The sequence below is a fragment of the Tiliqua scincoides genome, chromosome 2, assembly GCF_035046505.1.
Source record: "Tiliqua scincoides isolate rTilSci1 chromosome 2, rTilSci1.hap2, whole genome shotgun sequence".
Taxonomy (NCBI): domain Eukaryota; kingdom Metazoa; phylum Chordata; class Lepidosauria; order Squamata; family Scincidae; genus Tiliqua; species Tiliqua scincoides.
The window spans coordinates 63,360,012-63,386,853 of record NC_089822.1 but is presented as its reverse complement, the minus strand read 5'-3'; the positions used below and the strand labels follow the sequence as shown (position 1 = coordinate 63,386,853).

The 26,842-nt window shown below is 40.3% G+C and overlaps 1 protein-coding gene across 1 annotated transcript; it reads right to left on the bottom strand.

Annotated features, from left to right (window-relative positions):
* Positions 1 to 210: 210 nt before the first annotated feature.
* LOC136641264 (fructose-1,6-bisphosphatase isozyme 2) lies at positions 211 to 26,568 on the bottom strand. Its single transcript, XM_066616969.1, has 7 exons — positions 26,329 to 26,568; positions 22,378 to 22,540; positions 21,109 to 21,201; positions 18,738 to 18,878; positions 16,642 to 16,779; positions 9,963 to 10,079; positions 211 to 579 (listed from the first exon to the last, which is right to left on the bottom strand). Exons 1-7 carry the CDS (start codon positions 26,499 to 26,501, stop codon positions 385 to 387), a joined length of 1,020 nt encoding a protein of 339 aa, XP_066473066.1. The 5' UTR covers positions 26,502 to 26,568; the 3' UTR covers positions 211 to 384.
* Positions 26,569 to 26,842: the final 274 nt, after the last annotated feature.

Sequence of the window (26,842 nt, the reverse complement as noted above, 5' to 3'; positions counted from 1 at the left end):
ACTGCCCCTGCTTCCACCATCTCAGCTACTGGGCTGGGCTGGGCTGGGGAATGGCAGCAAGGAGCTAGTGAGTCGACTGCTGGCCCCTTCCAATCTCCTCTCTCCTGCTGCTTGCCTGCAGCAGCCTCTCTCCTCCTATGTGCCTGTGTATGCCTTGCAGCAGCCCGATAGTCATGTGGGCATTGTTGCCTGCATGTTGTAGCCCCCCACCCTGTAGCCCGCATGCTGTATGCCCTCCCACCCTGTAGCCCAGTGCATCTGCTACCCCCTGCACCCCCTTAGCTATGCTACTGTGTCAACCAGGTAAAAATGTTTCACTTCTCAAGGTCACCCATTCCTTATGGACAGTGCAAAAGCAGGTGGTTGTGTAACATCTGTGGGTCATTAGCTGCTTTTTTGGTGTTTCTGCACACAAGCAAGGTATTCTTGAACATCTTCTGGAGAGCCAAGGATTAAGGGGACTCTTTGATGGATGGACTCTGGCTTTACATCCAGCACTGCCTCTGTTCCAGTTGTAGCGATCCCACCTGCCTGCTCAATAATGAAAGCCATGGGGTTGCACTCATAAAGGAGTCGGAGCTATAACAAAAGAGAAAAGCCCTTATTCTTGTTTTTGCATAAACTTAGAAAGAAGCAGCTTTCTTTAAAATAAAAAAATTACAAATTACAAACAGCTTGTTTACCAATATTTATGTCCATTAATTCTGCTTTTTAAGAGGGGGTGGGGCCAGAGGGAACTGAATAGCTGTGCTTTTCTGAGCTCTTGAAAGCTCTTGAAAAAGAATGCAATTTTCTCCCAAAAAATTGTGGGTCTGATGAGAATCTGTGATCAGGAGAGATTCAATCCTACAGATGGTGTACAGTTTCAGAGAGGAAGGGTCTAGCCATGGACTGTTTTTTCTCCAAGGGAACCCAGCCATTGATGTTGGTGTTGGTGGGGATTCATGCTGAAGCTAAGCTGAAGGCCCCAAGCAAGGAAGAACTAAGTGAGTGTTGTTTGATGTGTGTGTCTGGCACTGACTGATTAATTGACTGCCTGATTAAGCTTTTGCCCTAGGGAAGAAGAAGTAGGGACAGGTTTTCCCCTTCTGGGAAGAGGAAGGAGGGGGGAGGCTTTCTCCACTCATTTGTTTGCTGGTGTGAGAAGTTTTGGAGGAGACCTGTTGAGCTTGTTATGGAGAGCATGAGAAATATGAGAGCATAACTCTAACTTTATAAATCTAAAACTCGTTGGATTACAAATTAACCATTTTGGAATATAAACTTTGGAACACTCAGTTTCCTTTTTCCTGTGGAAACCTTGTGGAGTGCCTGCAGAGAGGTCTGGAGATTTGTATTTCTTTGTTTTGCAAAAGTGGTTCATTGTTTTGAATTCCTCTGACTATCTCCTGGAATGCGGTTGACATAACAACAGACGTAAACAACAGAACCAAAACAACAGAATAAGAATAATAGAACATTGGGGACATCTAGTGGATTTAAAAAGACAATGTAAGGATAAGAACAGGACTTGACCAGTGAAGTAAGGAGGACGATATCCTGAGGACATCTAGTGGCATTAAAAATATTGCAAGGCGAAGATTTATTTGGCTTAAAATTTCCTTGTGTTGGTTTTTATGGGTGAACAGTTGATTTCTTGATGATGTGATGTGATGTATGGATAACTGATAGTATGTATGTGATAACAGATATAAGAAGGAAGAAAAAGGATGACAGGAAAAGGAGCGAAAGTTAGGGTCTCTCCCACCCTGGAGTCAAGCTTGGGAAAACTAACACAAGAGGAACCAAAAGGGAAAGATTGGAAGCAGACAATACAGGACAATATAGAGAAATTAGTGGCGATGGGACAGCAGCACACAAATCAATATCTGCAGGTTCAAGCTAGTCTGGATGTTTTAACTACACAATTAAATGATCTTAGTGTGCAACTGAAAGCTGTTAAAGGCCAAAAGATAGGAGATTAGAAAAAAAGACAACAAAAGTTCAATCTAGAATACTGGAGATAGAACAAAACCAGTATGATGGAGAGGCAGCATTAATGGAAATTCAGATGGAGAGTGCAGCTCGAGTGGTGAGAATACAAAATGTACCAGAACAGAAAGGGGAAGATACCCCACATCTGATTGGTGATTTAATATCAGAGTGGATTGACATGCCAACAGAGGAGATACTTATGTTTCTGGATTCAGCGAGAAGAGTGAGCACTTTTTATCTAAGAAAACATGAACTACCAAGAGAAATCCATGTGGAATTCATCAGAACTTTTTACAGAGATAAAATATTGATCTCACAGGAAAAGGAATGGATGGTGGAGGGTAGCAAAGTGAAAATTCTGAGACATGTCCCATGGAGAGTGAGAAAGAAGAGAAAAGAATATGAAGAGCTAGCAAAATTTTTAAGAGGAAAGCAAATATCATATAGATGGCTTTTCCTGGAAGGTATGTTTTTTCAATTCCAGTCACAGAGATACAATATAAATTCAACAACGAAAGCAAAAAATTCTCTGAGTACAGTGATGAAAGGTGAGACAAGAAATGAAGAAAATGAGGAAGAGGAACTGAAAAGAAAAGAATTAGAAATTGTAGAAATGGAGCTGGAAGAAAAGTAATCAGATGATTCAGAGACAACTGAGGAATCAGAGAAGGAAGAGACTAGAGGAGTAAGGAGGCATTCACTGATAGCAACAAGAAGACAAAAAGAGAAGGTGAATAATAAAAAGAAACATGATGGTTAAGGGAGGATGGGGTATTTACTCTGTCAACATAAATGGCTTAAACTCACCTCAAAAATGAAAGAAAGTCTTCCTTTAATTGCAAAAGTTAAATATGGATATAACTTATATACAAGAAACGCACATCAAAAATATGAATAAAGCACTGCTTGTGAACAAAAAATTAGAAGTATTTGTAGCCTCAGATTTTTTTTTTTTTTTTAAAAGGGGGTGTGTGGCCATATGTGTAAAAGAAAGACTGAGACCAAAACTAACATATTCATCACAAGATGGAAGAATATTTATGGTGGAAGTACAAAAAGAAAATGCAGGAGTCTTAATTGTGAATATTTATGCACCAAATGAAAATCAGCAAGAATTTTTTGCAGAGCTATATAAAGACACAAAAATTAGAGAATATGGACAGTGCTGTATTGTTGGAGACTTTAATTCAGTTTTTGATAGACAAATGAATTCTACATTGACGCAAGTAAAAGATAAGAAAAAAAAGAACACCAATTCCTAAAGCATTTTTACAATTAGCGGAAGAGATGTATCTGATATGGAGAACAAGATATCCAGAAACTAAAGACTATACTTTTTATTCAAATAGACACCAGACATGGTCAAGGATTGATGCTCTTTGGATACCAAGAGCATGGACTAAAAATCTGGTAGAAGTGGAAATGTTACCAAAGATACTATCAGATCACAACCCAGTAATGAGCAAATTTGAAACTCTTCAAAAGCCATCTCAATGGAGATTGAACATTAACAGTTTAAAAAATAAAAAATTTAAAAAGAGTTTGAAAGAAGAAATAGAACATTATTTTAGAGCTAATATTACACCTGATATACCAATGACTATGGTCTGGGATGCTAGTAAAGCTGTTTTTAGAGGATTAGCAATAAGAGAAGGTGCAAGAAAAAGAAAAGAAAGAAAAAAGGTATGTAGAATTAGAGAAAGAATTGAAAAGACAATAATTATTGGCAAAGCAAAACCCTACAGCAACAGAGATAAAACAGAGAATGAGAGAGGTACAACACAAATTGAACATTTTATTGGCAGAAAAACTAACAAAGAAACTTACTTTTGCTAGATAAAATTTTTTTGAAAATGCCAATAAAACTGGAAAATGGCTGGCTTATAAATTAAAGAGAGAGAAAATGAAAACCTATATAGACACATTAAACAATGAAGATGGAAAAAAGACTATGAATGTAAAAGATATGATTGATATTGCTAAAAATTTTTATGAAAAATTATATATGGAAGAAGGGATCCCAAGCATTACTCAAAGGAATTACTTACAAAAAAATAATGAGTTAAAGATGTTGCAGCAACAAAAAGAAAGTTTAATCAACCGATATCAGTTAGTGAGATTTCAGAAGCAATCGCTAAACAAAAAAATCAGAAATCGCCGGGTAGCAATGGATTACCAGCTGAATTTTATAAAAGTTTTGAAGAAGAGTTGATGTTACCATTTAACAAATTGATAGAAGAAATACAGCAAAAAGGATAAAATCCCTAATACGTGGAAGAAAGCAATTATTACAGTTATACATAAAGAAGGGCTTGACCAAGAAGAGATTCAAAATTACAGACCAATTTCACTACTTAATGTGGATTATAAAATTTCTGCAACAATATTAGCTTCAAGATTAAAAAGAGATTTGATAAACATTATTCATCAAGACCAAGCAGGGTTCTTACCAAGAGGACAAATCAGAAATAATATGAGAAAGATATTGAACTTTTTAGAATATTATGAAATGCACTCTGATAAGCAAATGGCAATGCTTTTTATAGATTTTCAAAAAGGATTTGATAATGTGAACTGGAATTTGATGTTTTTACAATTTGAAATGATGGATGCAGGAACTCCGTTTATTGCTATGATTAAAGCTATATATAAGATTCAAACTGCTAGAATTAGAATAAATGGAGAGCTTTCAAAGGAGATAAAAATTGAAAAAGGAACAAGACAGGGATGTCCACTTTCTCCATTACTATTTATAGTGATCATGGAAATACTTTTGAATCAAATGAAAAAGACAGAAGAGATTAAAGGATCAAAAATAAGAGGTGAAGAATTTAAAAACCAGGCATTTGCAGATGACCTTATGTCGATTGTAGAAGAACCATAGAATCTGCCAAAAATTTGTTAGATGTGTTGCGAGAATATACTGAAGTGACAGGACTGAAAATAAATGTCAAGAAAACGAAAATTTTAACAAAGAATATGCAAATAAAGAAAATACAGAAATTAGTGGAATTAACAAACTTCAAAGAAGAAAAAAATTAAATATTTAGGGATTCAATTAACGAAGAAAACAAGTACATTCTGTGAAAGATAATTATTTGAAGCTGATTGAAGAAATGAAAAAAGACTTAACAAAATGGAAAGAATTGCAACTTTCGTTGATGGGAAGAGTTGCTGCAGTGAAAATGAATGTTTTGCCTAAAATAAGCTTTCTTTTCCAAACAATCCCTGTAATTTTGAAGCAAGATATATTTAAAGAAATTAATCAAATTTTCTCAAAATTTATCTGGCAGGGAAAGAAACCAAGAATTAAAATGAAGACCTTGCAAGATGTGAAACTAAGAGGAGGCATGGGACTTCCTTATTGGTTTTTATACTATAAGGCCGCAGTCCTACTATGGATTAAAGAATGGATTATATTAGAAGATCAAAGAACACTTAAACTGGAGGGTCATGATCTTGAATGGGGATGGCATGCATTTGTTTGGTACGGAAAAGCAAATGAATATAAGCGATTCAATAATCATATATTAAGGAAATCTTTATTATGGATCTGGGCTAAAATACAAAGACAGATGTATACCAAAATCCCCTGATGGGTGGCACCACTAGAAGCATTTACCCAGCCTAAGCATATCTAAATGCTTAGATATGAAAGTTTATTGAAGCAAGATGGGCAATTAAAGACAAAAGAAGAACTGTTAAGATAGGGTGTGGAGACAGACTGGTGGACTCACTTGCAACTTGATTCAAAATTTGGGAAAGATAAACAAGAAGGATTCTATTCAGAACAGACGCCATTTGATAGAATACTCTTAGAAACAAAAGAAAAATATATCAAAAGAATGTATATGTTCCTATTGGATTTTGAGATCATGAAGAAACAATAAAAGAATGTATGATAAAATGGGCACAAAATATAGGCCATAATATTACATTAGAACAATGGGAACAGATTTGGAAATATAATAAAAAATTTACTAGAGCAACAAATTTTAAAGAAAATGTATATAAAATGTTTTATAGATGGTACATGACACCAGTAAAATTGGTAAAAATGAATCAGAACATATCAAAAATTGTTGGAAGTGTAAACGTGAAGAAGGGACATTTTATCATATGTGGTGGACATGTAAAAAAATGCAAGTATATTGGAAAATGGTAAGGAATCTAATACAAGAGATGTTGGATTTATGATACCACTGAAACCAGAGTTATTTTTGCTTAATATTACCTTAGATATTATAGATAAAGAAAATGATGTGCATTTAGTTATTATGATATTAACTGCTGCAAGGATTTTATATGCTAGATACTGGAAAGATATTAAAATTCCAATGAAAGATGAATTAATAGAGAAAATAATGAATGTGGCGTAAATGGATAGACTTACAGAGATTTTGGATCAACAGCGCAAACCAACACAGATAGAGCAATGGAGACCATTCTATGCTTGGTTGAAAATGAAGTTGTAGATGTATAAGATAGGGCATTTAGATGAATATATTGTATACATTATATATTACATATGATATGATAGATAAATGATATTAAGAGGCTAAACTAGAAGAGGAACAAGATTAGAAGATATGTATTGATTGATTAGATATATTGATATATGATTGCCTGCACCTTCCAATGGTGTATTTTTGTGTTGTGTATTGAGTTTGTGTTATGTGCTTGTTTATATTTGTTGTTTGTTTTTATTTTGGAAAATAATTTTTAAAGAAAATTCTGCTTTTTAAAACATGATCATCATAAGAGCAATTAACAAACCAAAGTTAATTATTTTTAGACTCTGTTAATTGTCAGTGTTGGGCTAATCTTTAGATGCTCTTCTCCAAGCTCATCTTCAGAGATGAGGCAGGTGCTGATCAGGGTTAGGGTCTTCTCAATTGTGGCACCTTATCTATAGAATTCTCTCCCTAGAAAGGCCCACCTATCCCCAAATCAAACATCTCTTTAGTGCCAAAGATTTTTCATTTGTCTAGATCAGTGTTTCTCAAACTGTGGCTTGGGACCCACTAGGTGGGTCACAAGCCAATTTCAGATGGAACACCATTCATTTCAATGTGCGTTTTATTTTAATATTGGAATTGATGCTACCATGGTATGTGACTGCACTGGGGAAAATGTTACAGATCAGTAATTTTAACATGCTACTAAGTATATATTTTAACCATGATAGTCAATGGAGCTTACTTCCAGGTAAGTGTGGATAGGATTGCAGCCTTTGGGATGTTTGAGGATTTTAAATAGATGAGCAATTGCTTGGGAGAGTTAGGAGAGTTCTTTTTAAAATAAATTTTTAAACATTATAAACTTTTAATTTACTGAAGATTGGTTTGATTTTGCTGTATGGCGGGGTATTAAAAATTTTCTGCTTGATGATGTCACTTCCAGGTTAATGACATCGCTCCAGTGGGTCCCGACAGACTGTTAATCTAAAAAGTGGATCCTGGTGCTAAAAAGTTTGAGAACCACTGATCTAGGCCATATAAACTGTTTTGTCATGTTTTAATAACGATGATCTTCTTAAGGTTTTGCTGCTGCTTTAGTTATTATTTATAATTGTTGCATTTTAATTTTTACATCATATATTGTAAGGTGACTTGGGGTGCAATGCTAACCCCTTATGTTAGTGCTTTCCAGCACTGGTATAGCGGTGCCAATGGGACATGTGCTGCATCCTGCAGTTGGGCGTCACTCACGGAGGCCTCTTCAAAGTAAGGGAATGTTTGTTCCCTTACTTCAGAGCTGCATTGCCCTTATGTCAGTGCTGGAAAGCACTGACATAAGGGGTTAGGATTGAGCCTTTAGACTGTTTTGTTTCAAACGGATGGCTAAGAATATCTTAGCCATAAAGTATTTATGGGAGGACATACTTATACTTCCCCCACTGAAATCCATGGAAAAAGTGCTTAAGGTTGAAATCCTAGACACACTTTCAAAGGAGTCAGTCCCACCGCATATAATGGAACTTACTTCTGGAAAAAAAATGTATAGGATCATGTTGCAACTTGTGTTAAGGCCACGATTCTTCAATATTTACAGAACATTTTTAAGCATGCAGCAAAATGTTCAAAACAATTACCTTATTCATTTTTTTAAAAAAACAACGATATGCAGTCATTCTTGTTCCCATATTACAGACAGGGAATTGAGGCTGCATGATAGTGACTAGCATACAGCTAGTCAGTAAAGCCCTTAGGTAGGCTGAATTTTGAACCAAGCTCAAAAGAACATAAGAATATCAGGCCAAAGGCCCATCTAGTCCAGCTTTCTGCATCTCACAGTGGCCCACCAGATGCCTCAGGGAGTACACAAGACACCTCCACCCCATTGCCACTTCTTTGCACCAAGCATAGCCTACTTCTAAAACCAAAACTTCTAAAGTGCTGGATCCCAAACCCACCTCCCGCTCCCCCGCCCGCCCCCAGGGCTGCCCACCACCCACCTTCCCCCCACCCAGGAATGTGTCCCTTCCGCCTCCTTCCCACCTATCCCAACGCAAGCCTCACCGAGGAAGCTGGCATGGATGCTTGTATCAGCCTCCATAGGCTGGTGCACCTCTGAGCACTGGCCCAGCTTTCTCCCGAGAAAGCGCAAACATGCCTTAAGGCAAATCTGCAACCCTCCTGGGCCAGCGCAAGGGACTTGTGCCAACCCATGGGTGCCTCAAGATTGTGCCCTAAGCTGCTTTGAATGCCCTTTGGGGAGATAAAGTGGGGCATAAATTTAGTAAAATAAATAAATAAACCATAACACTAAACATTTTAAAACTGACTCATGGCCAGGCCCCTAGGCTTTCAGGTATTTCAGCCCCCCTCTGGCACTCCCCCTTTTATTACTCCCGTCTGAATATTGGAATAGAAATATGGACAAAAAAGCAAATAAAATAAAATAAAATAAAAATGACTGGCCCCTAGTCTGTTCAGCCTTACAAATAATATGGCCTGTCAGTGGCATCAGTTCCAAGGGCTCAGTCATGCCTATTGCAGAATCTGGTCCTTGTTCTGGTTTATTCACTTCTCTTTTATTATTATTATTATTATTATTATTATTATTATTATTATTATTATTATTATTATTAACAACAGTATTTATATACCGCTTTTCAACAAAAGTTCACAAAGTGGTTTACAGAGAAAAATCAAATAACTAACGGCTCCCTGTCCCAAAAGGGCTCACAATCTAAAAAGATGCAAAACACCAGCAGATAGCCACTAGAAAAGACACTGCTGGGGTGAGGAGAGCCAGTTATTCTCCCCCAGTTAAATAAAAGAGGAGCACCGCCTTGAAAAAGTGCCTCTTGCCCAGTTAGCAAGGGTTATCCAATTAGCAATATCTTTACTGCAGTTGTCTTCCTGTTGTAATATTCTGTTTCAATATTGCACTGAAGTTGCTAAAATTATGAGTTTGGACAAATGTCATAATATGCTGCCTCTAACTAATCAAGATCTTTAAAACTTTGTAGCCAAGTAGTACATAAACTAGCAAAGGTTGCCAAAATGGAATAAAAAAAAGCAAGTTTAAACTCCCAGCAGGGCTTATTGGGCTTTATTTAAAGATGCATGTGTGTGCTCTGACTTGTTTTGGTCAGAATCTGACTCTGTTAGTCTCAAGTTTCATGTTGATAGAAGCTCTGCAGAACGATTTATGGATCCATGTTTATGCTGACATTAATTGAATCAAAGCATGATTTAAGTTTGACTTCAAAATGAACATGACCAGATTTGAAAACCACTGGGCATTTTCTATATTAAACTAAATATTTTTATAGGTATACCCAAAACCGCACCCAAAATAAAAACCAAGAATGGGATGGGTGTGCATGCACCCAGGTACTGAGGGGGTGTCAGGGGCATCTCTACACAGCAATCAGTCTTGAATCTGATGTCCCTTTGATATCAAAATTATCACAGCTGGAACACAGTACAGTATATAAATGTAGTTCAGTGCATTAAAGAAGAATGAGAAAAATTTACCTTTCCTTTTGGACTCTTCTCGTTAGCTGGATACAAAAAGATCCCACCATAAACCAGGGTACGGTGAACATCAGCCACCATGGACCCTACATATCTGGCTCCATAGGGAGATCCTTCCTAAAACAAAGAGGAAGAGTATTGGGCAACATATATTTTTTTTGCAGTATAAACTCTGAACCTGAACTGAGAAATAGCATACAGGAAAAGACACACACACAATATTTTACCTAGTCCATACCTCCACCAAAATTAATACATGAAGAGAGTACTATCTCCATGTTTTAAGGATTTGGGGATGAAAGAATTTAGTAAAAATATTAAAGCATTAAGAGTTTCCAGGTCCTTGCCCAGAGGGATCCCTATCCCTTAAATCAGGGCTTTCCAAACTGGTGGGCCCTGGCCTCCGCCCCCTTAAGGGGTGGGGACAACCTGGAGGCAGGGAGGAGACAGCGGCACAATTCCCACGATCGTGCCACTCAGGGGGCTGCAGGGGCTTGGGTGCACTTACCCAAGCCTCCTGCAGCCTCCCCAGGGTGCAGGGAGCCTGGTGTGAACCTTTGGCAGGGCTCCCTGAAGCAGTGAAAGTGAAAGCGGAGCGATCGCGCTCCACTTCCGCTTTAGGTGAGGGTAAGGTGAGAGTGGCACACTCATCAATGGCTGGGGTATGGGCTAGCACATTCGCCTGTCTCGTCACACATTTCCTCTCCTCCAGAGAGGGAGTATCTGAAAAAGACTACTGTATTGTATTTCTTAAATACACAAATGATGAGAAATCACTAATTTAGGAGGGTGTTTTGACCATCAGAACTACGCTTTTCTTAACTTTATGACAAATATTTTCAGAGCAGCAGACAGGGTGACCAGATACAATGGAGAACACAGTTTTTATATTTTTAACCATAGTATAGAAGAGGGAATTTTGGCAGATGCAGCTCAATATGGAAGGTTTAAAAAGCTGCACCTGCCAAAATTCCCTCTTCTATACAATGATTAAAAATATAGGCACTGTGTCCTCCATTGTATCTGGTTACCCTGGCAGCAGATAGTAGTAATAATATATTGTTTGTTACAAATGCCAGTCACTCCACTGGCTTACATGTTTAGGTAACTTAATGAATTATAGCAAGGATGATTAACAATGATTTGCCAGGCACCTCCTTTGTTGTTCATGTAAAGCTATCTGGCAACAAACGCTTACTTGGGAGTAAACCACACTGGATTTCTGAGTAAACATGTATTAGATTGGATTGCAAAGCTCCTGGCTGGGAGCAGAATGACAGCACAAACCTACACATGGTGACACAGAAGTTAGCCCCATTGAATTCAATGAGGCTTACTACCAGGTAAGTCTGCACAGGATTGCAGCCTTAAACGAGGAACAAGAATATTCACTAGGAGCTCAGTGGAAATTGCATGATGTTTACCCTTCACCACCAACAGGCAATGAAACAGAAAATAGGCTCTGAAACACTGAGCAGTGGTCTCATTTAACACATCCTATGTAACAAAACATTACTGGAGAGATGATGGTGATAATTAATAGGACTATTATTTCTATACTGCTTTTAATTAAAGTTCACAGATTTGTTTTCTTAGCAAAAGAAAAAAGAAAATTATTCCTGAGGGGCTCTCAGTTTACAAAAGACACCAGCAAAAGCAACTTAGAGGAATGTTCTGCTGGGACAAGTAGGGACAGTTGCTCTATGTCTGCGCCAGGGCCTCTGAGAGGAATTTTCTCAGGCGGTACAGAGTTTCTTTTGGGCCCCTTCCCAAAGAAGGGGGGGGGCAATGGGATAGGTAGAAGGGCAGGGCAAAATAGGGCAGGGTAAGGGTGCTGACAGCCAGGATAGTCTTTTGAGCCCAGGTCTACCAGGTTTCTTGATGTGGAGCCCAGGTCTATTTGACCTTGACCATGCTGCGCCAGCAGCTAGATAAAGTAATATGGAAAATCAAACACACTCCTAAGTCTCTTTCAAATTTTTGAAATATAGAAAACCCTGAACTCCTATACACTCCTTCATGGTTATTGGATTCACAATCCAAAGAGCTACAGTAGCAGACCTGTTCCTTCCCAGATTTGATACTGTGTTAAGGAGGGTCATGGATGCATTCCTGAGCCCAGTGTGTATGGCTTGCAGCTGCAGTTGCCACTGCATGACCGTGGTTGTGCCTCCAGCATCATGCACAAGCAGCAAATTCAGATGAGATAGGAAAATGTAAGATCCCAGAAACTTTCTGGGCCCCCTTCTTTGACTCCTGGGCCCCCTTTCTGACTGGGCCTGGGTACAAATTACCCCCTTTACCCCCCCAGGCCCTGGTCTGCCCACATGTAAGAGAACAGACACCAGCCCAGTTAGCAAGGGTGTGAATAAGCAGCAGCCTCTACGTGTGCATTATATCATGTAGTTTGGGCCACAGGAAGAACATTGAGATGTTGGAAAGGATTCACCAGGCAAAAGCTATAGTGTCAGATTCACTTTTCTCCTGCAGACCAGAATTGGCCTATTATCCCTATGAACCACTGAAAACTCCTTTTATCACTTGTCATATGTCTGCCAAGTCATATTCACAGTAGCAAATTAATAACTCATAGGTTTCCCTTTCAGATGACAAAGGGAATAGACACCAATGGCTGACAGATTAGAATGTTTTAAGTCTTTGTTTCAAGGAAAAAGTAACAGTATAAATGTTGGTGTGATGACTTGCTTGCTTCTGACGGGTTCTTAGGAATTTATATTTTTATGTGCCTCTAGGAAGTGTTTTTAATTTCCTATATGCTCCTAATGAAAGTCTACCTCATATTGTAGGATGTAGTTTGACTAAGCACAATCCAATCATGTCTACTCAGAAGTAAGTACCATTCTATTCAGTGGGCTTTACTCCCAGGAAAGTGTGTACAAGATTGCAGCCTAAACTTATTACTTCCAAACATAGCTTGAAACCAAAAAGATTAGCATTGCCCTCAATGCACTGAGGTTTAGATTTCTCGTCATATAGCTTTTTCCTCCCCTTCATTATGATTGTTTTTATTCTGCTATTTTGCACCTGTCTTATAAGGAGGAAGTACCAACCACACAATTCAAAAGAAATGATCTAAACATGTATATACATTATATTTCCACTCTTATTTTCTTTTCAAATAAGCCAGTCTCCTATGATACAACATGGCTTCAGCTGACTAATACAAATAACTTTTGATTGGCTTACAATGGAATCAGTAAAGTTTCATTTCTTGTAACAGATTCATATATGAGAAACCATTGTTACCACACCACTTCTCCAGCAGCATGTGGAAAATGCTTTGTAGCTGGGATGAAACAAGAAACTCTTACAACAGGCAAAGGAGTGGTCAGCCACTTAAAGATTTTTAATGCTCAATACACTGACTTTCAAGCAATGAATCAATCCATTGATTCAATAATAACTGACTTGCTAAATTGGAGACAGGTTGCTGCTTAAGCTTTAAACGTTTTCATAAATTTGACACTGGAGGAAACACCTGTGGGGCAGCCTTTATGGGGGGGGGGGTGAGCTTCTGAGAGGACCAAATTCTAGCGTTTTCGCTTAGTGTCAGCCCCATCAATAACTGGAGGAAAAATTTTAGCTGTGATGAAAGCTTTTGCTGTTGCAGCAGAAACCTAGTACCTGATTAACATCAGCAGGAAGTCTTGCATTTACCACAGTGATGGTGATTATTGTGGGGCAAGTAGGATTGCCATGGTTTCCTGAGAGGCTCTGAGAGCAACAAGGCAAGACAGTGATGGGGAAAACTGCAGGTGTTAATTTTCTACCTGCTGTGCAATGTTTAAATGCACAGAGTCTTTTTCTGGAGGAAAAAAAAGCCAACCCTACTGTGACTTCCTAGACGCTTTAACATTTCAAAGCCTCAATTTGCAATCACATGCTTTCCAGTGAAGCTTGGCATTTAGGTCTGAATAACATCTTCTTAAACAGGTTTGTACAGGTTGAGCTCATCTGCTGGTTTTATTGAGTCATAGGATATCAACAGAGATTGTTATACGGATATTCATGGGAGAGACTTGCAGGATGAAGATGATCTATTGCTGGATTCTGATGTTTTTGTCTTTGAAATGTTGATGGATGAGATGGGGTGAAGTCACCTCTTTGTTTTCCGTTTGGACTGTTGCTTTTGTTGTTAATTGCACAAACAGCTTGGTTTTAAAGGTCAAGGGTATCAGGATGTGTTCCGAACTGTGCAGATGCACCCAGAACAGTGTTTGATTTGGCTCAGCTGCTGTCTTTGGAAAAACTGGGCAAAGCAGCGCAACTTTCTACAAAACCAAAGCCATTGCTCTGTTTTAGATAAATGTCATAAATTATTATAATGGTATTTATATACTGCTTTTCAATGAAAAGTTCATGAAGTGGTTTACAGAGAAAATCAAATAAATAACGGCTTCCTGTTCCAAAAGGGTTCACAGTCTAAAAAGATACCAAAGAACACCAGCAGACAGCCACTAGAAAAGACACTGCTTGGAGTGAGGACAGCCAGTTATTCTTCCCCTGCTAAATAAAAGAGGAGCACCCACTTGACAATGTGCCTCTTACTGCAATGCATTAGAACAGTGCTCTTGAAACATTTTAGAGGCCCTAGAGGCTGCTGCCTGATGTATAAATGCCAAGGGGTCCAGCTATAATGGTGATTGGGCATCAATGTAGCAACTTGTTTAACCTTTGATCAGCGGCATCACAAGAGGTTGTGTCACCCAGTGTGGAAGGCCAGCGTGTCACCCCCATGATGGACCTCCTCCCATGTAATGGGCTTGATACTCTATTAATAATATTGGTATTAATTATTGCTAGCAAGTCATAATTAAGCACCCAGACCAAAAGGTGAACCAAACAAGCATATACCAACATATTCTAATATAAATTAAAACTGGCATGCTAGGGTTTTGACTGCTAAGTAGTGCCAGTGTCAGGTTGCTGGGATCCGTACAGCAAAGCCCTGCATTGAACCACTCATGGCACATTTAGCCTGCCTCCTGATGGTGCATTTGATGCTACTAGTACTGAGGGTTCAAGGGTCAGTTGGGTTGGGTGGGGTCTCTGAGGGCCTTTGAGTAGTGCCCAACTTGGGGCACAATCCTAAACAAGTTTCTAGCACTGACATAGCTGTGCCAGTATGGCGTGCACTGCATTCTGCAGTGGAGAGGTAGTCAAGGTAAGGGCATGTTTGTTACCTTATCTTGGGGCTGCATTGTGGCTGGGTCAGTGTTGGAAAATTGGTTAGGACTGTACCCTTGGTTGACCCCTGAACCCACCCCTGTCATTATTCCCTGCCTCTTTCAAAACCGATATCATTTTGCTGCTCAGGTCAACTTCAGTCTATGATCTTTCCCATGGCTATGAGATAGGATAGGATATGGAAAGGGCTCAGGTAGCATAGGGTGAGATACATGGGGAAAACCAGCTCTCACCAAATCTCTGCTACAGTCTATCTAGGGGTTGTCACAATAAAGGCTTCCCCGTGGAAGCACTTACTGAATTTTTTTTTTCAGTGGCTTGGAGGACACATGTTGTCTGCTATCCCATTCGTTCCCAACTGGAACCAAGCTACAGCCAAGCCAAACTTTAGCTGGCAATCTCTTAAGCTAGAACAAGTACCTTCTTCCTTCCTCTGCCCTGCCCCCTCTCACCCATCACAGACGGTCATGGCTTCTCACTTGCAGACATAGTGAAAGACCTTTCCCATCTCTAAATTTGAAAATGGATTATTTCTTTCAGTTAGTTAAAATAGGAGTGAGTGCGAACTATGGATTCAGGATGGAGACTTTTCTGTTGCAAGAATTCTTGCAATATACCCAGGCACAGCAGGTTTGATGTGTTCTGATCATTTTGTTTAGTGATGGAGTTTGCTTCCTGCTGTTGCTGAAGTAAATCCTTTTTGCCACAGTGAATAATAAGACAAGAGAATTTGTCCTCTGGGAACACCCAGGAATTACAATTGCACAATGTGGTGCAACTACACACTGGAATGTCATGATATGTAATGGCTGTAGAGACTGAGCAATCAGAAGTTCTCTGGTTTGAAACCTGCCTCTGCCCTGACCTCACTAAGGCAAGCCACTTCCTCTCACCCTCAATATCCCAGCAGCAGTATGGGGATAATAATATGTTCAGGGATGTTTGAATGATTACAAAAAGCTCTACGTGGACACGAAGTATTATTATTATAAATTACTCTCTCATTTGGCACCAGTGACTTGGACATTTAGTACACTTCATCTCAAGGGCTTGGGGCAGATAACAAATCGCCACCTCTTTACAGGTAGGGTGAGGGCAAGGTAGCTCCTAAAAAGTGTCTGAGGGTGAACATGAGGTGAACAAATGGAGGCAGAATAGAATAGTGCAACAGGTTTATGTTAGCTACACTTTCCTTTCCTGCCCCATTGCCTTCACTGGATACCTTCACTGGAACATTATATTGTGTGTGTATTTATCTTTTGGCATAATAGGATGTATGGCCTAATCTCAGTGAATGTGTGATTGTCATTAAATTATGATGTGGGAGCTGAATGCTGTTTCATGTCTCTATGAGTTAAAAAGCATTGATAATATATACAAAATATGCTACTTTTTGTATAATGGTGATGAGACTGGTTTAATTCAACACATCAAATGACGGTAACACCTGTGATTGAAATGGCATATTTACCTCAGGAAATTTCTTCCTCTGTAAATACTCTGTCACTGCAGGATCAAAGTATTTGGCATACCCCTCGTTAACGCTGTAGATTTTTCCTTTCTTCTTGATTTTCACATCTTTTTCCACCAAAATGAACTCTCCAAGAGCCTATATAATTAATAGATGTTGCAATTAATAGATGTCACAAGGTCTTCTTCATGTAGTACTGGTTCAGGCACTACCTTAATGTATTTGTCTTTCCCCAAGCAATGAGATGTCCAGGGCTACAAGGTGCAATTTTATTGCCTGAGAGAGCCCTGAAGATATATGTTACTTTTGCAACATTTGTTTTATTTGCAAATATACAAGGTGAGCAGAGTGGAAGACAGCAGGCACTCCTAGTGGCAAGTAATAAATCCACCAGCCCTGCATCAGGTCCTGAGAATACCCCAAGGTGTTCACGTCTGCCCAACTTACTGTTCAAAAATTCTCTGTTTCTGCGTTCAAACTGCAAAACAAGTTCCAAACTGTTTTTCTGTTTCCTCTCATTACTCTAATGCAGGGGTGTCCAAACTTTTTGGCAGGAGGGCCACATCATCTCTCTGACACCGTGTTGGGGGCTGAATTAATTTACATTTCAAATTTGAATAAATTTACATAAATGAATATATTAGAGATGGAACTTGTATGAATGAATGAAGGTCTGGCAATAGCTCAAGCCTATAAAAATCCTTGCACAAAGCAAGGCTAGCCTTTCCTTCACTGCCACTGCTACATTATAGATGTGAAACAGCAAGCAGTGGAGGAAACCCTTGTCCCACAGCTCATGCGAGAGGTTAAACAGTCATCTTCACACTGAGAGCAGTTGCGTCAGGCCAGCATGGGCTCCAGCAAGTCTCCGGAGGGCCAGATGCTCATTGGAAACTGGGGGCTCCCTGCGGGCCAGATTGTGAGCCCCTGAGGGCCACAAGTGGCCCCCAGGCCAGGGTTTGGGCACCCCTGCTCTAATGCAATGGTTTTCAACCTTTTTCATCTCATGGCACACTGATTGGGCACACATGTCTGCTACCCCCTGCACCTCCTTAGCTACGCCACTGCTCACCGCAATGTGCAAGGGCTTCGTCCCCTCCCCTTCAGAGCCATTCCAGGCAGGGAGGAGCAAAATGGATGCATACGCCATTAGAACGGTTCTGAAGGGGAAAGGGAGGGGCCCCTTGCACGCTGTGGTGAGGCTCCCTGCAAATCTTAGTGCTTTTAACCCCCTCTACTTATGCCACTGATTCTTATGATCCTTGCAGAATGGGGAGAAAACAGAGGAGTTATTCAGCACTACTGCTACATTTGCTTAAAAGGCAAAACCTCCAAATTTTCACTAGCAACTACTGTGAAAATAGGGATTTCGTGCCGCCCATTTTCACCAACGCGACAGCCTTACTTTATGTTCAAAACTCTAATCAGGTGCTACTTAAATATTATAATTTCCTAACACCCTCTTGTTGCTGCATAATCTTCACTAATCAGAAATCGCATAGCCAGCAGCATGACATCATAATGCGATGATGTCAGATAGTCCAGTGTTTCTCAAACTGGGTTGGAACCCACTAGGTGGGTTGTGAGCCAATTTCAGGTGGGTCCCCATTCATGTCAATATTTTATTTTTAATATATTAGACTTGATGCTACCATGGTATGTGACTGCATTTGGGGAAATGTTACAGACCTGTACTTTTAACAAGCTACTATGTATACTCTTTTAATAATGATAGTAAATGGGACTTACTCCTGGGTAAGTGTGGATTTTAACCTAGAATTGTTAAAAATTTTCCTGCTTGACAATGTCACTTCCAGTAATGACATCACTTCCGATGGGTCCTATCAGATTCTCATTCTAAAAAGCAGGTCCCAGTGCTAAATGTGTGAGAACCACTGCAATAGTCAATTCAGAGTGGCTGAAGAAAGCACTGCCCTCACTTGGAATAGGCGTTGCAAATACTTTCTTCGCTGTTTGCAGCCTTTTGCAATTGCTGAAAGGGGGAATGCTTTTCACAGGGGAAGAAAATATTTAGCAATGGTGCCTCAGCTATATTAAAAGGCAAGAAAAAAATGGTATTAGTGTTTGCACATTACCGGATCCAACATGAAGCAGTCCACTCCTTGTCCTGTGGAAAGAGCCACCAATGTAGCACTTCCATACAAGGCATAACCTGCTGCGACAATGTTTCTTCCAGGCTGGAAAGCATCCTTTTCAGAAGGCTCATCTTCTGATGTCTAAGGGGAAAATGATCACATAGACATGTCTTAAATCTCTGGTTATAAAAAACACCTGCAAGAAAATTTTTTTCCAAAACCAATTTTTTTCCCAGATGTTGTGATTAATAAATATATTTGTAAACACTATTTTTCAACAGAATTATGAAACAAGAGCTGACTACTCTTGCAACAAACCCTTTTATTTAGTTTGTACATATACCTGCTACATAATGAGATGGAACTTGGGGAAAAATATTTGTAGGACAATCTGCAGCAGTGATAATACAACATCATACAGCAAGTAAGAGCAGCACAGTAGCAGGGGCACACCCTGTAGTAACATCATCCAGCACAGCAGCAGACCTCCCATTGGAAGAATGGGGCAAATGCCCCAGGCGCGGAGCTCACATGCCTCCAGGACCATGCGGGAAGCTTTAATGAGGCTCCCGCCATGGTCGGAAACTGTGCTTCTGGATTTCCAGAAGCACACGTTATACCTCGGGGAAGTCTCAGACAGTTTCTCCCGTTGGTCCTGGAGTCATGCAAGGCTCCATGACAATCCAGGTGAGTGGGGGGGGGCAGCTTCACACAGGGGACAGCTTCATGGCACTTTGCCCCAGGGCGCCTTGAGGGGAGGTCTGCCACTGATAAAGTGACAGCAAGCCATTTTTAAAAACTTCTTTGACAAATGGTGCATAAATATTTTTACTAAAAATAATAAATTGCAAGTATTAATACATCTTAGATAGCAGAATGTGCCTGATGAATCACTTGCTACTGTAAGATTGTCATTCAGGCAACATATTAAATCTGAACCAACCCCATGCGAATAAGAAGATGTGCAGTCACGGAACACACCATCTCCTGGCCCCTTCCATCACTTGGCAAAGAATTTCCTGAAACTCATGTGATACCTGGGCAAGCTGCAAATTATCATCTGAACTGGCCCTGTATAAATTGGCTACCAGAGGCAATCTTAACAGTGCTTAAGTGATTCATTACGTGGAATGAAAAAATTAAATATTTCTACTGGTATGAAGAAAATTGCTATGCAGCTGTTTTTGCATGATAATGATGGCCTTGTGGAATAACTCAAAGTGGCTTCTGTAGAGTGGCCATAATATGTTTTCTGGCCCTGGGATCAGGATGACCAGATACAATGGAGCACAGAGTGCCTATACCTTTAACCATATACAGGAGGGAATTTTGACAGGTGCAGCTCAACATGGAAGGGTCTAAAAAGCTGCACCTGCCTAAATTCCCTCTTCTATACAATGGTTAAAGGTATCGGCATTCTGTCCTTGTTTTTATCTGGTTACTCTGCCTGGGATAGGACCAAACTAGACAATATGCTTATTGCATGATCAGGATCTATGTACTCAACAGAAATGGGCACTTGACTCAGGTTGACTTGATCTGAGTCATGTCAAGTGGTGTTTTTGATTATTTGTGTCATGGATGTCACTGACCCCAACTCGACTTGCACGTGCAGGCCAGTGACTTGAAAAGAGTCTGGGTTTGAGTTCCTATTTCTTGTGTATGTGTGTACTTTCTTACTTACATACTCCACTACCCCTTTCCTTTTTCTGTGCAGTTTTGCTCAAGGGCTTGCGACTTGAAATGACTCAGACTCGCGACTTGAAGGGCTTGAAATTTTTCAAGTCAAGTTGCAATAGGCGCACGCTATGATTCATAAGCTGGGTCACGGGGTCGGTGACTTGCAACACAACTTGCAGTTTAAGCTGAGTGACTTGGGCACATCAATTCTTCAAATGTTAAAAGTAAGTGTGTGGGACCTTGATCAGGATAATGGCATGGGGTGAAAGTGATTTTAACTTCCTCCCTGGGTGAAAATAGTTGCTGTGAGGGGTGATTGGGTCAAGGTGAGATGAAATTCTACCTATTGGTGCCTATTGATGTTATTATTCATAAGTTTATTTTCATTTTAATATTTAATATTTAAGAAGTTACTATCCTTGATTCAGCCAATGTTAGTCAAGACTATGTCCCAAAGCATTAAGACATACATTAGTTAACTTGAAACTTAACTTGTTTCATTGGTTTCAATAGGTTCATCCAGCTTTACTTAAGGATATCATGGTGAGCTGAGGACCAGTCTTGTGACTAGCAGGTGTACTAAAACATCTGTTAGAAACTTGGAAATGAAAGTGAATATTAAGAAAAGACCTGTTCTTTCTTCATGAGTTAGACTTTAATTGTTTTTCCTTAGTTCCATTTGTCAGCTTACCCTTTTGTAGATAGCAAATATAGTTCCGATTGAAGCTAAGCAGTCTATGTTGGAAGAGCCATCTAGGGGATCAAAGCAGACCACATATTTACCCTGAAAGAAGAGGAACAAAAGCAGCCTTAAGCAATATGTTACCTCTCTGAAACCAGGAGGTTTGTTTGGCAGGACTATTTTAAAGTTCACAATAGCTATGCAAACAAAAACATCTGACAAATCTGGTTGGATAACTATGAAGTCTCATGGTTTATATAGTGCTACAGTAGGCTTGTCCCACTAGATGATGGATGATGACATACCTCTTCAGAGAAGCTGCAGAAGACCAGCACATTCATGCATACACACACACTCAGGAAGGAAGAAGCGAATTTGGTAGGAAAGCAATGCTGCTGAAACTCTTCGGCCTCTTCTTGTGGCTTATGTTGCCATAAGGCTAGCTGGCTTATATTATTTTAAGAAATACTTTTTCAGTGTGTGATGTATTCATATCCAATGGAAATTAATTATGACTGAGCACCAGTGAAATCAATGAGACACGTACGTCGCTGCTGATTTATCACATTAATTTCAATGGGTTGTATCCTGCCTAGTGTGGGTGGGAAGGAATTTCTTACACAGGAACTTCCCTGTCCCATCATATTCACAGCAGACTCCATTCACACATACACAAAATCCACTCGTAGGGGCTCAGGAGACCCTCTGGAACAATAGGGGATGCAGCACAAGGGAGCTGCAGAGGAAGGGAGGAATTGGCAAAAATTCCAATCCCCTTGCATAGATTGTCAAAAGCACACAAATTCAGGTTAGGATACAACCCGTTGGGATTTACAGCCCAATCCTATCCACACTTTCCTGGGAGTAAGCCCCATTGACTTTAATGAGACTTACTTCTGAGCAGACATGCGTAGGACTGGGCTGTTAGTCATTACTACATTTCTTTGGATGCAAACCAATATAGTTGGAAATTAAGTGCATTTCATCAAAACTGTTTATGCGCCGCACACTTGCTGAGCACCACTTGCACAAAACTACAATTCCCAGGATTCCATTCACCTATCTGATTCTTTATGGTTCAGTTCTAAGCTGTGCTTAGCCTGCTTTAAATTTGGCTCATTAATTAAATTTGTTTCTCATTCTAGTAAGCACAGGATTTCTTTCAGGTAGCCATGTTGGGGGGGGATATTTTTATTCAGCAATACAACTGCGCCATCTGCTGCTAAATTAGAGACCAGCTCATCTTCCTAACCCTCTCAGACTGCATATGGCACTCACCCTTTTGTCTTTTGGTGTGATAACAGCTTCTTTATTCTCCTCTGAGACCAGGACACATGTGCTGTAGGAGGACTGTAGCATGTTAATAACTAGTGCATTCGATAACACATCCAGTTTTTTCTGTTCATCACCAGTCACATTCACAGTGCCTGCTATTCCAAACCTATGAGAAAGCACATGGTAATATCAGAAGTGTTTACAAAAACAATGCCCTTTATATGGAAATCTTGTTTTAAAATATCATGAATTATTTCTTTACTATCCTCTTCCTTAGGTTCCAAGCTGCAAATTATTTAGGACCCAAACCTAAGGAGTGCGTGCTGGCTTACTGTCGGTGTGTATGGTGTGCAGGCCCTATCGCTGGTGGAGTAGAGCTCCAGCAGTCTCACAGACTGCCAGGTAGTGGAGAGGTAGGTGGGGGTGTGTGGGGAGGTGGGAGGAGGTGTTCCGACATGGAGGAGGGTAGGGAGGAGGCGTGCCAGGGGAGGGAGTGGGGAGGTGGGATCGGATTCTGAGCCTCTGTGTCAGGCTGTCCACCTGACACGGAGACTCTAAATTCTACGCCGACCCTCGGGTTGCTGTAGAATCAAGTAGCCCCATTGTGGGGCTACTCACCTTACCCGGGGGATGGGGTGAAAGTCCCCTTCTCCCGAGGAGGCAGCAGCAGCTGCCTGGGGCGTGTCGCATGCAGTGGCAGCCATTTTTGCTGCCGCTATAGCCCCACGCACCAGGCAGCTCAGGATAGGGCTGTTAGTAGTCCAACTGAAGTTTCCTATGTAAGTGTCAAAAATTGTTCTCTTATACATCCAGTAATTCACGAATCTACTGATGTGTGCCAATTCCTTTTGTTTCGTTGGCACTTTTTGACCTAGAACCCATGGAAGATCATTTTCTCCCTAATACTATACTATAGTGTCCTTTCCCTTGACAGTCTGGTCACTTGCTCACCAGTTTCCCACGATCAGTTGGTGACTTGGACATCCAAGCTATCACTTGCAAGCAGGGCCTAGGAGAGGGGGGCAAACGGGGTAATTTGTACCTGGGCCTAGGGTCAGAAAGGGGGCCCAGGAGCCAAAGGAGGGGGCCCAGAAAGTTCCTGGGATCTTACATTTTCCTATCTCACCTGAATTTGCTGCTTGTGCATGATGCTGGAGGCACAACCACGGTCATGCAGTGGCAACTGCTGCCGCAAGCCATACACCATACACACCAGGCCCAGGAAAGCATCCATGACCCTCCTTAACACAGTGTTAATCTGGGAGGAACCTACAGTAGTTCTTTGGCTTGTGGATCCCATAACCATGAAGGAGTGTATAGAAACTCATGGACCCAGCTGTGGGGCTACAGCTGCTTCAGAAGTTCATTTTGGTCCGTTCTAGTACGAGCCTAATATGATGATGTTAATTTTCTGAAATCGATTTTCTATATTTCAAAGATTTTAGAGAGACTTAGGAGTGTGTTTGGTTTTTCATTTTACTTTATCTAGCTGCCAGAGCTGCATGTCAGGTTGACCTGGGCTCTGCATCAAGAAGCTTAGTAGACCTGTGCTTCAAAGACTACTGTGGCTGTCAGCACCCTCCACCTGCCCTATTTTGCCCCCCATTCTGCTGCCCCCATTGCGCCCCTCCCCCTTTGGGAAGGGGCCCAGAAGAAACTTTGTGCCCCCTGGTAAAATTCCTTTCATAGGCCCTGCTTGCAAGAACCTAACACTGTCAAGGAAATATTGCAGTTGTCATGCCATTGAGTGGCTAAATAAAACATATACGACAAACTGGCTATTACAGATGAAACTTGGCTATTGCATCAGTTCAAAGAAGTAACAATGGTGGCTGAATGATAGGAATTAGAAGCCTAATTATATATGCATGTTTATTCAGATGTAAGCCTCACCAAGTTCAAAGGGATTGCATTCCAAGTAAGTTTGGTTAGAACTACAGCCCACATGAAAACTGCTACGTTTCCATTGATCAAATTAATTGGATCTTAGATTACAGGTCCAGCCTATTTATACAGGGATTTGACTCAACACGAATGGCCCCTGCAAATGAGAAGGAATGTGCTGATCCCTGGAGAAGGGGAAAAATGCACCCCTTTAAAATCACTTTAAAAAACTGAACAGTCCTTTAACAGTAGCCTCCTTAATGAGAGAGGGGGGGCAGCTGGCTGACAATCCATCAATCCTTCTCTCTCCAGGCGACCCCTCCCTTCCCCCAGCACAAAGATACTTTGCATTGGTGAAGGGAAGGGTCAGAGTGAAGCCTTTCTAAGCACTTTGAGAGAGACTGATGGTTGGATTTTCCTCTTAATGACTCTTATCTTACATCACAAAGGTCAGCAAGGCTGTTTTTAAACCACTGGAGAAAAGAAACTTTGTTTTTTAAATTGATTTGCTATAGTGTGTTTGTATAGTACTTGGAACAGATTCACTTGAATAATGAGGCTTAACCTGTATATATATATGCAGTCGGGTATAGATTTCAGAGAATCCAGTTAAAATGTCTTCATGAGCTCTATGAGATTTCAAAAAAGAAAAGGAGGAAATAGATAAAAATGGAAAAAAGTGAAATAATAGCAATGCACCTCATTGTCAGTATGGAAGATTTGTGTTGTGTGTATTTATTTCTCGCCATGACATCTTACTCCCTTTCATTGAATTATGGAATCTTTTACAGACAAGGACTGTGCAGACATGACAACGAACTTGTGGAGAGGAAAGCAGGACTTCATGTACAATATTATCCTAGTTTTTGAAATCCCTGCATTTGGTTGAGTGCCTGGATAGACAGTTCTATCCAGGCTCAGGATTCTATCTACATGATCCTGGAAAAGTAAGAAGAATCCTACATGTGTACACTGAAAGTGTATAGATTCTATACTGAGGATTCCTTTCCTGCTCTGCAAGCAGATAAAATATCCAGACTAAGAAAACAAATTATGAGATCATACGGTTTCTAAGTAGAGCACACCTGAAGTTTTTCACAGTGTGTATCTTATCAATTAGTTTTTGTGTATGTTTTTACTATTGCAGTTTGTTGTTGTGGGGAAAAAGACACCCATGTATATTTTGTTACTTATATATTAGATGAAGACCAGATTCACTCATTTTAATATTAAATTACTGGAGTCCCTCTAAGAGGTTCCTATAGGACAGCCCATGTTTATGATCATGTTGAACCAGATAATGAAGACAAAGCAGAGAAATTCATCTCGGACTGTGCAGTTCTGAATGCTTCATCTGAATTTTGAAGGCATCTTCTGTTACATTGGAAACCAAGTTAGCTGACTTGACCTTTAGATGGATCTATGGGCTGACATGTTTGACCTTGATGGCAATAGAAGTTGCATACAAGAAAAACAGGCTGATCCTGCTATTCCAGTTAATAAATTGCTCTATATGGTTTCATTCCATACATATAGTATATAGGACTACCACCATCTCCACAGTTAGCACTGCAATCCTATACACTTGGGTGTAAACCCCATTAACTATTATGGAACTAACTTTTGAGTAAACATGCACAATAATCAGGCTATAAACATTGTTACTATATAAATTCTGAGTGAGAAGTATTTCCATGATCTTGGAAGGTCTAGTAAATATTAAAAACCTCAGATTCAAAATATTGTTTTGTGTGTAAAAATGCTATAGGATTCTAAAACAGCAGCAACAGGCCTTGTTCAGGCTGTCATTCTAATCAAATTGCTCTTCTTTCCCTGAAATTTTGCCATTCAGAGTAGGAAAAGTAGTATCAGTGACCATCCTCTTGTTTAACATGCATTTCCAACTAAATACCTAGCCTTGTTTCTTTCTAACCCTGCTGGATTCCCAAACTGCAAATCTTGCATTGTTATTTAGTTTAAAAGTGGCATGCTGCATGCAAGCCTTGACTTCCCCATCCCACCAAAGTTTCACGTGTATCTTCTCCTCCTACCCCATCCAGAGCAACTCACATGTGAGCAAGGCCTGCTTTTCGGACTGCTGAAGAGATGGCCTTTATGGCTGTTAGCATGGAGTTCAATAGCTGCGTCAGTTCTCCTGTGGCACCTTTAACCCTTCGTCCTTTCTCCATGACAAATCGGTTCAGGGTTAACATGTCGGTTTCAAAGGGGCTTCTGTCTGCCATTTTGGCTAGAAAATAGGTTCTGTTTTCTTAGCTAGAACTGAGCTGCTCCTTTCCTCCTCAGTGTTGCTGCTGTTCAGCAGCAGTTTTATTTTAAGGAGAAGCAGTGGCCTTGCATGCTAGGCATGGTTTAGTGAAAGGTTCCTGAGCCCATGTGACTCCAATGCTTGGAATAGACAAGAAGTATAAACTGCCTGGCTGTTCCAGGCTGCAAGTGAGTAACTTAAGTACTGCTAAAGGAACTACTGATCTCCTTCTGTAACTAAAGTGGCAATTGTCCACAAAGTAATTTATTGTTGCACAGGCACTGCAAAACCCTTTTTCTGTACATGAACTTTCAGTGC